The following is a 13,570-nucleotide window of genomic DNA, read 5'->3' as shown; positions in this document are numbered from 1 at the left end:
ACATCTGTATTTGTATAATCCAGTGGTTAAAACCATCAAGTAAAACAATTGCATTTGCTTCTACATACATATTTATTTGCCAACAAAAAACAAAAAACCACTTCATGTTGGGACCTTCACTTTTGTTTAACCATTGCTGAATAATAGTACACTAAAGTGACCTTATGTATACAAAGTTTGTTTTAATTATCACAATGCTTTGTTACTCTGAGATATTACAAAATATTTCAATGTAAGTGACCTCTTTTTGTATGATGCTGGATGAGACATGAGAAAAAATATACAAATCAAAATACAGCAATAGAAACCTCATGATGTTAAATTTCCTAGAACATTGTCTAACTGAATTAAGCATTCAGCATCAAAGTTATTAGGAAAACACCAAGGTTTGCTATAAATTGTAGTTTAAGAACAGATATATCATATTTCTATTCAGTTTATCCTCACTCAGGTCACGGGGGTATGCTGGAGCCTATCCCAGCTGACTTTTGGGCGAGAGGTGGTCGCCAGCCAATCGCAGGACACACATATAGACAACCATTCACAACTATGGACAAATTCAAGTCGCCAATTAACCTAACCTGCATGTTTTTGGAATGTGGGAGGAGCCGGAGAAAACATGCAAACTCCACACAGAGATGCCCAAACAGAGATTCGAACCCAGATCTTCCAGATCTCTTATGTGGCCAACATGCTAACCACTCGGCCACAGTACGGCAAATTAAATTTATGTGACTTAGTTGAATTCATACATGAAACAAAAATGGTAAAAATAAACCTAACATGGGATATTTAAAAACACCCTAAAGTCACTGCAACAGTGGTTGTAAACAGTAGTTACCCCTATCCCGTTTGGATGTTGTATTTTAACACAGTGGCTTTGACGACTTTATGTGGTACACTTTGACTTTCAAATGAAGTAATTATCAAAATTCACCACATGTTTATAATGCAGCAAAGTGAATCCACTGTAGATGAATGAAGAAGCATTTCTTACACAAATAATTACTTGACATTTAATTCCCTTACACGACATATGTGCTTTTAAACATGGATACATGCACAGTGCAAAAATACATTTTGAATTTTGGGGAGAAAAAAAAATAGGATTGTCTTTTGTTTAGCTTTCTATCACACACTTTGACCCCCACGTATACATGTTTCCTTAAAGCTTGTATTGCCCAACTAGAGACAGGAGCCTTGAAGAACACAGGTAGTAACTGTACTTTTGCCCAATACAGGTGAGTACTGGTGCATTGGTGATATTCACCAATGAAATCTTTTGCCTCCCTCTCAAACCCGACTAAACCTCTCCATTCTTAACAATAACAATGACAGCACCCTTGTTGATCATGACCTTTTGTGAGAAACGTAAGTTGTAGTTGCCATGCCGTAAGTTCTATCAAATACACATATTCCATTCTAACATGGTGTAAAAAAAACAAACATAAGACAAGCACGATACATGCAGTGACTGGCTAAGGAGGAGCTGGAAGAAACAATACACTGACTGTAACAAACAAATGATGATGGTGCATGATCTTATACAAAGATAAAGTGGTTTATATTGCTTTGGCTTGTTGAGTGCGAAGTCTGCTCATGTCGACCTTCTCTGGTTGTGTAGATGCAGGAGCACCTGAGAAACGCCAGCCTGAATCAATCAGAGGACGTCAACGGACTTCAGGGAGCGGGCCGAGAACCCGTTGGCGTTCCTTGGTATTTTCCCCCCTGGCGGTCGCTATCTTAGGGGAGGCTTTCCTTTAGAACCCCAGAGAGTCTTTTTGTGCTGGGAAGTCTGTGTCCTCTTGGTCCCACTTGCCTGGGGACAGGCACTCGTCAGTGGTAAAATCCTGAGGGTTTACCCCAATGTCCAGGACCTGGGGGTTAGTGCGAGACTCAGCGAGTCTGTGGGGACAAAGCAGGAGAGACATTTTAAAGAGGAGTCTGGGAAATTGTAAGAATGATCATGCACAGCACTAAAATGCTTATGAACAACAACACATGGAAAAAGATGAATTTTTAACTCAATGACTCGCTCCAAATTCTAGATGAGAAATCACACGTGATGAAGATGTGTCATCTCCAAGGGGGGCTTTTCCCTTCTGCTCTACCTCCAGCTAATGGTTTGATGTCCTCGAAGGAACATGTATATTAATGGATGTGGGCCAACATGAACATCCAGACAGATGAAGAGGGACAATGAGGTGATTGTCATGAGTTTCGGGGAATGACACGGTTACCTGAGCAGGATTCAAAGCTATCCAGACTGCGGCTGCGGGAGTGGTCAAACACAACAAGTCAGGTGACTGTTTAAATCTTTTCCAAATCCATTCATTTCCACTAACCCACTTTAAAAGCCACTGTATAAGGCCTAATAACTGCTTATTGCTAACATTTCCACAGACAAATGGACATCTCATACAAAGATATAAACATTTTGATTGAAGGCGTATTGTGACAGAGAAACAAAATGTAAAAAAAATCCAGAAAAAATATTATAATAAAATGAGTTCTGGTTTACAACGTCTCGTGTTACATTTCAGATTACGCATGCGGTCCCTTAAATGAATTAAAACCTAAACACAACACTCGCTTGAGAACTACGCCACGTGGCGGAGGAAAACACAGGCGGTCACGCTTAGGACGTGAAAGCGTACTTTATAAAAATGCTCCTAGAGAGTGCAAACGCTATTGGCAGCACTTTTGGTCTCAACACTCAACTGTTGTGACGATCATTAAGGATAACAGATCATTAAGGATAAAGATTAGGGGTGTCCCGATCTGAATACTATTGGATTTCGGACCGATATCAGCAATAAAAAACGAGTATCAAGTATTGATTACTTGTCTGACAGGCCCCAGGTTGTGGGTCTGATACTGAGGTCAGTAATGCAGTTGCTCCGATGGGGACTGTCCTGTCTCCATTCCTGTTCACTCTGTACATCTCTGATTTCCGTTACAGCTGCAGGTGTTGCAGAAATTGACAGGAGGTGGAGTACAGGACCCTGATCACTGACTTTGTAGAGTGGTTCCAGGAAAACCACCTGCTCCTGCACGTGGACAAGATCAAGGAGCTGGTGATCGACTTCAGAAGGAAGATGACTCCAGTGGAGCCCATCACCACTCAGGGCCGGCAGGTGGCAGCAGTGGACCACTACTAGAACGTAGGAGTCCACATGAACAGTAAACTGGACTGGAAGGACAACAGCAATGCAGTTTACAAAGAGGGCATGAGCAGACTGTACTTCCTGAGGAAGCTTAGGCTCTTCAACATGTGCAGCAAGCTGCTGGAGTGTCTGATACAGGACACTGATCCGGAAAGCAGGACACTTCATCGGCACTCAGTTGGAGGCATTTGTGACAGTGAGAGCCAGGAGGACACTGGACAAGCTGGACACACACTTAAACTCTAAGTAATAGCCACTATAATGCCCAGGACAATGTGGCATGAAAGCAATGGATGATTTGTATCACGAGCTCTCCAGCATGTCAACCGTATGAGGGGAGCCACTTCAACACTTCAACAACAACTTTCAGTGCAACCAGCTCATGCTGATGGCCAAAACCACCAACATGGCTCTAAAGCAACCTTCAATTTGATAATAGATCCATCTGTTTTCATGCAAGGAGCATCCTCATTAAATGCAGAGAAGGAGATTTACAATGTTGCAGTGTAATTACAGTGTGTGGAGACAATCACCCTTTAACAGAGCAAAAAAATTGCCTGGAAATGTGTCATTACCCAAAGTGTGGAGCCTCCTCCCTTCACCAAATGAAAGCAAAACACCCAGGGGAAATTCATGCACTAATGAGGGTTCAGTGAGTCTTCATGGTGGTCTAAAATAAACAGCTATAAACAAATGCACCATGCAGAAGCAGCTGACCACACCAACACCTGTGACAGGGCTAATGATACAGACTCAATTGGTCAGTTAAACACACTTCTGCTGAGACTCCAGTAGTTTATGCACGGCGTATGTGAGCTTGGCAAATTCCAATCAGCCAAATACAGTACAGGAACAATACACTTCAAAAAATGACACTGTATCTGAACTCTGGAAGTCCTTGAACACAATGCAGTTATAACAACACCCACTAGGTGGAAGAAGAATTTCATTAAACATCAACTGTAAGGCACAATATGCACAATTGAAATGTTTGACTGATCTCACCACCTAGAAAAACATGAATGCATAAAGAAATACGGCTGTTACACTGCACTATGTCACATAGGAAATGGTTTTATAAGAACAAATAGCTACCATTGGAAGTATAATGTCCAGGAAAAAAAAGAACTCTTCCAATCCTAGCGTGTGAGTATTTCTAATAGGTCTTATTTTCTGTTATTTTCTACTTCTGGGTGTCAGAATATGAAATCAGCATGTGGGTCTGAGATGCTGGTAAGCGAAGCTACAAAAGCAGCATGATTTAGGGAAGGTGTCAACTGTGTCGAGGGAAGACAAGCCGTGCCTGTTGGTGGGAGTCAGATAAAGAACATCTATGCAGCCGCTAACAATAACATTAAAAAAAGTAAAAAATCAGACATGATTTCTGCTTACCTTGAGAAAGCCTCATCCAGACCGTCCTCGAGTTCCTGACAGACACAAAACAATGGTTCATTTCTAAACCATGGTAACTATGTCTACACATACTACTATTTTCATTACCTTACCACTCAGTCCACTTCCAGTAGATATGTTATGTGGCTAATAGTCCAGCTACTCTCCGGCATGCACTAACTTCCCATTTCTTTCCATTCTCAACAGTAAAGTAGCAGTAGAGCCTGGTGACATCTATTCTCTCCCTCTGAAACGCTAACTATTAACAAGGTTCTGCTTAACAAGGAATTGTCCGCCCCATGCAGGTACACAGTTGCATAAGGTCAATCAATCAATGTTTGTCTTTCATTCAAACATGTCATTCCTGTCTTCCATCTTATCAACCCTTTACAGCAGAAAGTGACTGACCAGTCCACTCTTACCCATACAGTATTGTTGTTCTCAGTTGAACGATTATGCACCGTGAAGGGATTTGATTCCATTTCTATTGTTCCTGAGTGGACCAAAGCTACGTCGGCCCCTTCCGCCAAATCCAGAAGTTTTGTTGTGGATGCATCTGCAAAACAAAACCAAACACAAAAAGAATAATTTTACACATTTAACAGGTATTTGTATATATACTGTAAGTATCATTGTTGGCTTCATGCAACAATGACAACAGCGTCCATTCAAGAACTCAAAGTGAACTAAAGTTCACTTTTCCCTATTAAGCATCTAAATGTATCTCATTGAGGCTGCCATCTGTATATTATGGAAGGTTGGAAGAAGCCCACTACGCCAAGTTGACACCACTGACCTGTAATAAGATGTGCTTATAATGGCCTTGCCTGGTGATTAATGTGTCAATAATGTGTGTCAACCCTAATTTGGGAATGCTCTTTCAGTTAATGATGTCCACCGAGAACAGTAAAAACTCCATGCTCTCTCTAATGCTAACATTGTAGAGTACTGCAAAGCTAAACTCTCAATGTCAAAACTCAATATCCTTAGGTGACCTCCTGACCTGGCCATTTCATAAACTTTCTACTCTGTCAGCACAGTCACAGAAATGACACTTTGGATGATGATGGATCTTATATGTGTTATAGTGGAAGTGGGTCGCAGATAAACACCCAGCTGCTGTTAAGGTGCCGGGAGAGAGTAGAGTGTCATGTCTCATGGATAAAGCTGACTCACCACGAGCAACATCGCTAATCCTGAGTCTCCCTGACTCAGTGGCATGTTGTGGGATCTGGCCAAGTAAAGGGTGCATAAATATAACCTTGTGATGGCTCCAATGCAGCGTTGTCTTCAGTCTCTGCCATTTAAGACGCACAAAGGCTTACACCATGTAATTATGCCAATGGTATTTACAGTACAAGAATCTTTTTCACTAGTAGCCCAATGGCACAGTCTTCTCAGGCGCATAATGTAGAATCCAAATGCCTCTTTTACCCAAAAATTCCTATAGGCTTTCTTTTTTGAGACGCCTTCAGCGGCACAGCCCCAAGTATAGCGTCAGGACGGAATTTTTTAGATTCCTTTCTAGCTGTGGGCCATTTGGCTGGAGGGAGGGTTACAAAGATAATGCTGTCAGATGTCTCCACACCCTCCACTATCACATGAATCAGGAAAAATGTGAGCACCGAGTATTGGATGTGCAGAGTGTGACAGCAAAAGGGCATGCACAAACACACTCAGCAAAATGGCTGTGCGGCCATTGTGCCACTGGCAGCAGGATGCGCCTCATCTCAGCCTGGACAATACCCACAGCTAATGACCTTCAAGGATGTCTATCTCAATGAGATGTCAACAACTTCCTATGTAGAAGACACAGCTAGTGGAATAATTGGGGGTGGGGTGGAGGATCATTTTCAACAATGAGATCACAGTAACATAAGCCACTTGTGTGATTTATAAAGAAAACTGTATGCCGTCGTCATGTATTTTTCCAAATGAAAGAATAATAACAGCTAATACCAGCAATCATAACATTCAACTCGGTTGTGATTTGCAGCACATTGCAATGAAGCTAAGAAGAAAGAAGATGCAGGCTGTCAGCTGACCTCCATCCTCAGTGGAAGCCAACCGTTGACAAGCGGCTGAATACTCATTTTGAAAGGCAGCATGATGTTAGGTGACAGGACTGACCTCCTCCCTTCAGGCTGCCAAGGCTTGCTGAGCTGTCCGAATGGGAGCTGTTGGCTCCTTCACCATCTGAACCAGACTTCACTCGCTTCTCCTTCTCTGGGTGGGTGGATCACAAGGGTCCAAATGGTGAGGACAGAGACGCACGCAGCAGGGTTGTAACAACAGCATGATTAATTTTGTGACTTAATTCAGCCAGTCGCTGAAAAATAAATGTACCAAATATTCATATAAAACAGTTATAGGGTTAAACAAATCAGTAGGAATAATTGGCAGATAAGGTTAGCATAATTATTGGGTTGTGTGTTAGCTTTACTTGAGAGGCACTGCATTGCAAAAATAATAACATTTTAATGCAATAGCAACTGCAACATTTAAATCAAATAGGCAATCGGCAATCATCCCAATTGTCTGGGCTGTTTGTAATTATTCTAATCTGCTATGATGAATTTGAATCACAGCACAATTACCAAGGACAACTGATTCACTGGTATTGTATATGGATCCCATAAAATACAGTCTCTTTACTTGTTTTCTTTAGAACTGTACCCATCCTTACAAATATATACTACATGCATACAACACCAATCTCTGGACCTGGATAGCCTAACAGGTTAAAGCAATCAGTCTAGCGAGATCACGACACTCAAACGTCTAAGACAAATGCTTAAATAGGAGAGTATCAGTAGTAGTAGTGTTTTTCTCAGCAAGTACAAGAAAACACCCCATGGCTGCATTCTACTCCTTGTCCCATGAGCCCAAGCAGCTTAGTGATAGTGGCCTGACATATTCGTCTTCCGAGGTCCTGGTTCTGATTTGATTGCAACAAACTGAACTCCAGCGGAAGATTATGCCTGTTCTGAGTCAGCCGAAGTCGGTTTGGTGAATATTCTATAAATGCACATATGTTTTGAAGATGACAGAAGCTGTAATATTCAGAGGAATGTGGGTCAGGAGCATGTGGTCGCCTGTGCAGAACCACTGTGGGTGGTGGAAGTGTTTGCCTGCCTACTGTGTTTCTTCAACAGAAAGCCTTTTCCTGCTCAGATCCTCAGTGGCCTTGAAACTTCAATGAAACTGACTCACTAAATATATTATTTTTAAAAACATATATTCTCCCCTCTGTCGCCAACTACCAGTAAGCAACAATTCTCTTTCAATAGAATGGAGGTAAGAGAAAACAGATGCGTGAATGAGGTCTTCCTGGATAAAACTGAAGTATTAAACAATGGTGAAAAAATATATTGAAATAAAGCAGTCAGACTGACAGAAATGAGTGAGAAAAAGGCTTAAAAAAAAAAAAAAAAAAAAAAAAAGTGAGACACTTTGCACTCTTCCCATGACAGCAATCTCCAAAATGGTAATGTATCCACATGACACAAACTTCTAGCCAGCAAAGTAGAAGACGACAGCGGGGTGAAATGTGGTCTCCTGAAGGACTGAATAAATAAGATTGCCTTCAGATGAGGGCCGTGGTTAGAATGTTGGCCACACAGTCAGGAGATCAGGAAGATTGGGTTTGAATCTGCGCTTGGGCATCTTCCGTTTGGATTTGCATGTTCTCCCAGTACATTGGTTTCCTCCCACATTCCAAAAACATGCATGTCCATAGGTATGAATGTTAGTGTGAATGTTTGTTTGTCTATATGTGCCCTGTGATTGCCTGGCAACCAGTCCAGGGTGTACCCCGCCTCTTGCCCAAAGAGAATACCCCCGCGACCCTAATGAGGACAAATGGCATAGAAAATGGACGGATGGGCCTGCAGATGAGACCAGTGAGTATCAGTATCAGAAAACACTGACTCTTTTCACACAAATTTCCTTTCAGATTATTATACCAACACATCTAACCTTCCCTGCTGTCCCTCCTCTTCCTTATCCCCATCTTTCTCCTCTTCACATGCCCCCTCCGCAGGCATGTCATGCACACGAACAGAACAATTGATCACTTAATTCAAATGGTACCCTCGGAGGCAGCACATTTAAAAGACTAAGACGGAAAGAAGTGGCGATACAAATATGATAGCTTCCTCGCCACCAATCATCTAAAATGAAGTCACATATGCAGTAAATTACATGAATGTTCTGCTGAGCTGTGTGAAAAGAACGAGCAAGCTGTGTGTGTGTGTGTGTGTGTGTGAGACACCCTCCTTACACAGCAATTTGATTGTCTGCTGTGTCCACAGCGGTGCCTGCACATGCGCCTGTGCTCTTGTTGTAGTCTGAAAAGGTTGGATGATTTGGCAAACAAAAACAAAACTATAAATAAACAATGAGGACAAATCACCAGCTAAGCTGTATTCTCCGCAGAAAGGAAGCACGGCAGATTTACAATAGTCTGACCACCTTTGCCTGAGGCTATAACCTTAGCTCCTTCCTACCGTTCCTCCATGTCGATACTCTGAATAGACTTTAAAAAATATAATTTGAACATAGTAAAGAGCAATTGCTTCATGTTTGTGGATGATTGTTAGTCCACGAGAAGCATATCTAACTGCTGGATCAGTCAACCTTGAGTGTTGTGTGTGTGTTTACACAATACAAATAATTGACAGCGTCAGAGGTACTCATAACAATATGTGTAAGATTGTGGTTGTAGTTTGCATTATTTTTTAACACTACTGCATCACACTAAGAGCTGTTTCTAATATTTTGTGCCTTTAAAATGTTATTTAAGCCCGCAGACTGTGACTGACTTTGTGTAGGTGCTCTACGTTGCCAATACAAAACTCGTACTTTGAGCATACAAGGGGAGAAAAAAAGAATGCATATGTTAAGTAAAAAGTACAACCAAAGTGGGGGAAGGAATTGGATGAGAAGAGGGGCGTTTCCACTCATCCGTCACACTCCTCTTGTGGTCGGGGGCAACCATGCGTACCTTCCTTGGCAGCCTGCCAGAATTCAAACGCAACTCGGAAAGCCTGAGCCACAGTTAGGGTTACCGCCTGCGCCTGTTGGGAGTAGGCACACAGAGAGAGGGAAATGATTAAAGGAAGACAAACTTGAACTATGGTAAAAAAAAACCTCTTAACTCTCTAGGTTCTTCGTACACAGTATAGAAAGGATGTCAAGGTAGAGAGCTATAGCTTGAGTAAAAGAGGAAGTGACCGCTAGAAGGAAGAAGAGTCACCAAGACCTGTTGTTTATGTAGCTGGAAAGCTACGTGGCGTTTCGGCAAGAACTAAATTAGTGAGGGGAAGGAAGAGGTGTGGCTGACTCTAGGGAAGGAGGAAATGATGACAACCTTTCCTCCCTTCATGTTCTCCCCCTCATCTTTCTCCTGATTGAAAATTTGCATGCCTAATGTGGTTCAAAGAGAGAGTGCGGTTCTTATAAAGAATATCAACAACAATCTGCATGTTTTGATTTTTTTTTTTTTTTTTACACATAAGAGCCTCCACAAAGCAACTGATGTGATTGCCTTGCATAGAAGGAATACAAAATGTCTGAACTGCTTACCACTTTTCTCTTTGTGCAGAGGAAGGCATGACACTCAAGAGTCTCATTATGCTGGCTCTGGACGATGTAGGCAAACACTTTATCGTGCATCTTGTCTGCTGTGCAATAAGAAATTCTGAAAAACACAAAACTGCAAGCTTTATAGAAAGTCATGATGCACTGACAAAACCCTTAAGCTTGGCTAGTAACTTCTTTAAAACGGTTTCATCTAATGCTACTATTCAGCATTTAACAAAAACTCCCAAAAACGTCCTTCCACATGTGTTGTAAATCTTAATGAGGAGACTTAAAACAATAAAAGGAAATTGGATAATTAATGTTTCCTTCGTCTGTGCTGTGAACCTCAGTGTACATTGATCACAAACACACTTATCCAGGTGTGCATGAAGTAAAGTACATCAATAAGGCCACAGGAGAAAAAGTTTGGAGTAGTTTAATGATTGCAGAAGCCCAATACTTTCAACAGAGATTTAGCAGCAAATGTTTACAATGGAGGGCATTTGAAAATGAGGTGTCTAGTCAAATCAATTTCTTTTATTGGGTATCTTCTTAGGGTATATCTAGGGAGGAGAATGGTGATGGCAAGGGAGATACAAGCTGCTTTATGTTTTCACACAGTGTTGAGGACACGGCGGAATACATAAAAAGCCACATAGTGTTGCCTTCCACTTGACATGTATTGCAAAAAAAGAAGTTAAAGACACCTAAAAGGAAGATAATATTTATGTAACAAGCAATAAAAAAAAAAAAAACACCAGGTTGATGAGCACAACTATTAATTGGATAACTTGCACTACAGCAGTGGTTCCTGAACTTTTTACTGTGGCATACCCCTTCAGACATTTGATATGAAGCCATGTACCACCTACTCCTGCACACATACAGCTTTTTATCTTTATTAACTTGAAATATTGAACATAATTAATTGGTTAATTCATTTTATAGTAATTCTGGGTCAAAAATGTGTATTTTGCATTGTCACAAGTTTCACATGAGCATTGATAAGTAATCAGCTTACATCTCTTTTTGAAATACTGAACATAATTAATTGGTTAATATTTTGCGTTACATTTGGTAAAGTTTGACATGAACATTGATAAATAGATAAGTAATCATCCTACATATCTTTTATTCCAGTCTGATGTTGGCACCCTTCCGTTTGAATGAGTTGAATTTAAGCATAACTTTTTTTGTCCACTCACGATGGCTATGGTCTGCATCTTAATTTAATACCAAATTGAAGGGTATGTTTAATAATCATCATAAAGCAGTATCTGAAGTACAAAAATACATACAACCAACAATAAAGCCTCATTTTAGGGGAGAATCCCCCTCACAGTGGCAGGTTTTCACGCTGTGCCGTGCAGGGATTGGAACACCAATATAAACGAAATATTCAAGATTTAACACTCTTAATGTAAAAAATAATAAACTTACTTATTTGGTCATATGATGCACATAGAGCAATTATCAACTTAGTGCTGTGTCTCCTTTCTGCTGTTTTCCTTGCCGCGTGAGGCGTTCAGGCACACTCGTAATTGCGAGTGGTAGGCGCTAATTGTTTTTCATTTTTATTATCCCTGAGGGTATGTGTGCCCCACTTTGGGAACCTAGGCAATACAGGACCATTCTAAGTTGTACTCATGTTGTCAAGATGTTGTCAAGCTGTTAATGACTGCGAAGTCATGTCACAGTGTGGTTTGGATGCACTTGGATTGATTCGATCGCAGCCCAAGGCTGAGTGAAGTGATGCTTCTCATTCTGTCTTGGTCCTCCTTTCAGAGTGAAATGTTACTTGGACAAATCCCAACACTTAAGATAGCAGATTTAAGATAGATAAATGATGTTAAACTGAGGCATTAACACCATCATGAATTGAGATCAAAATAGTCTGAGAAATAATAAATCAGAAATTGAAAAAATAAACAAAAAAAAAGGGTGAAAGTTTTCTCTCAACCACACCCAAAGTGACATACAACATTAGGTATCCCTGAACAAGCTAGTGAAATGCCATACAGGTATTCTGTAAATAAACAACAATTCTACCTTAACACTACACTACTACCACTATGTTCTATTTCTACTGGCCAGAGTTATTACTTTAATAATAAGTTGATATTGTGGTCGTAGTTTGCACAAATAGCTCACCTCTCCTTTCTTTGGTCAAAGTAGCTTTATTAGTGCCGCAAATTGGATACACCTGTGCTCTCATAAACCTGGACTCTGATTTTATACTGTATTCTATTTCTGTAACAAAAATATTTAAATTGTTTAATAGTTTAATTGTGTTATTTTGAACTGACAAAAATATGTTATTCAACAATTCATTTTCTATGTATGCATATTACTCTAAAACAAGCATCCAATTAAAATTAGGTTTGTGCTAGTCACATAGTACTATTTGACTTAATAGGTCAGGTAACAAAAGGAGGCTTGATATTTTAGAGTCTCAGTTCACTGTAAGTGCTCTCAGCAACTGCCATTAAATTAACAGTTTTGCAACGTTCTCGGTTCATGTTCTGCTGGTTGTTGAAAAAAGTTAAATAAGTGAGTAAATACATAGGGCATAAAAATTGTTATTTGTCATAATAAAAAAAAATTCAGACACAGCAGTGGCACAACAAAGCGGCTGCAGTCCGCTCTCCCATGCAGCCCACCATCACAGCTTCAAAAAATTCTAGGGGAAACCCAGATCTAGATGCGCATCTCAACGTTTACCACAAAGACATCTACAGTAGGTCATGCAGGCCGAGGCAGGCGAGAGTTTTCTGTGAGAAGTGTAGGAATGTTTTACTTGTGTGTGTGTGTCACGTGGGTGTGAGAGGATGTGTGCTTGTCAATCAGTCATACCTGCGCTAAATTTCAGCCACACGTCATGTTGTGTTGTGTCGTGTCATGTTGTGCGGCTCCCGAGAAAGAGACAGAAAGAAAGAGACAGAGACACAGAGAGAGAGAGACATACAGCTAAGAGACCCACACAAATGCATTGAGAGCCACACCTATTTATACTTCACAATGATCCAGTGACGCATGGGTATAGGCATGTGATAAAAAAAATTTAAAAAAAATGTGAGGAATACGATCAAGACTGAAAGTGTTTAACAACCAGCACCGCCCAGTTGAATCATAAATTCAGAACATGTCAAGAAGTGTCTGACCTGTAAATGGAAATGTTTTCTATCAGCTGGTTGGAGGCACTGTCGTAAAGGATGATTCCACGAGGGGAGACTGTTAGCGTGACTTTCTGGAGTTTTTTTCCACTGGCTTTGGCCTGGATGAAGGACAGACAGGTATAAGCAATATGGAATTTACGAGAGAGACAGTCAAATAAAATTACGTTACAACAACTTCTAAGATCAAACGCAAGAGATATGTGGAAATACAGTACATAAAAAGAAATTACATGTACATGTGCATGGCTCAGA

At 40.7% G+C, this 13,570-nt stretch overlaps 1 protein-coding gene across 2 annotated transcripts in view; it reads right to left on the bottom strand.

Moving 5' to 3' along the window:
• Nucleotides 1-56: 56 nt before the first annotated feature.
• The window catches only part of ldlrap1b (low density lipoprotein receptor adaptor protein 1b), a 32,715-nt gene continuing 19,201 nt past the window's right edge, over nucleotides 57-13,570 (bottom strand). Inside the window, exons 3-10 of one of the 2 annotated variants that reach the window (XM_054796511.1) lie at nucleotides 13,304-13,416; nucleotides 10,146-10,260; nucleotides 9,565-9,637; nucleotides 6,690-6,785; nucleotides 4,982-5,115; nucleotides 4,560-4,594; nucleotides 2,241-2,272; nucleotides 57-1,905 (exon numbers count right to left, since the gene is read on the bottom strand). In XM_054796511.1, the coding sequence (XP_054652486.1) occupies nucleotides 1,859-1,905; nucleotides 2,241-2,272; nucleotides 4,560-4,594; nucleotides 4,982-5,115; nucleotides 6,690-6,785; nucleotides 9,565-9,637; nucleotides 10,146-10,260; nucleotides 13,304-13,416 (645 nt within the window). In that variant the 3' untranslated portion in view covers nucleotides 57-1,858. The remainder of the gene's footprint in view (nucleotides 1,906-2,240; nucleotides 2,273-4,559; nucleotides 4,595-4,981; nucleotides 5,116-6,689; nucleotides 6,786-9,564; nucleotides 9,638-10,145; nucleotides 10,261-13,303; nucleotides 13,417-13,570) is intronic. The other variant, XM_054796510.1, reaches the window with a different exon arrangement.

The sequence above is a fragment of the Dunckerocampus dactyliophorus genome, chromosome 13 (genome assembly GCF_027744805.1).
Source record: "Dunckerocampus dactyliophorus isolate RoL2022-P2 chromosome 13, RoL_Ddac_1.1, whole genome shotgun sequence".
Lineage (NCBI taxonomy): Eukaryota > Metazoa > Chordata > Actinopteri > Syngnathiformes > Syngnathidae > Dunckerocampus > Dunckerocampus dactyliophorus.
The sequence above is the reverse complement of the archived record's forward strand: the minus strand, read 5'-3'. Positions and strand labels throughout refer to the sequence as shown.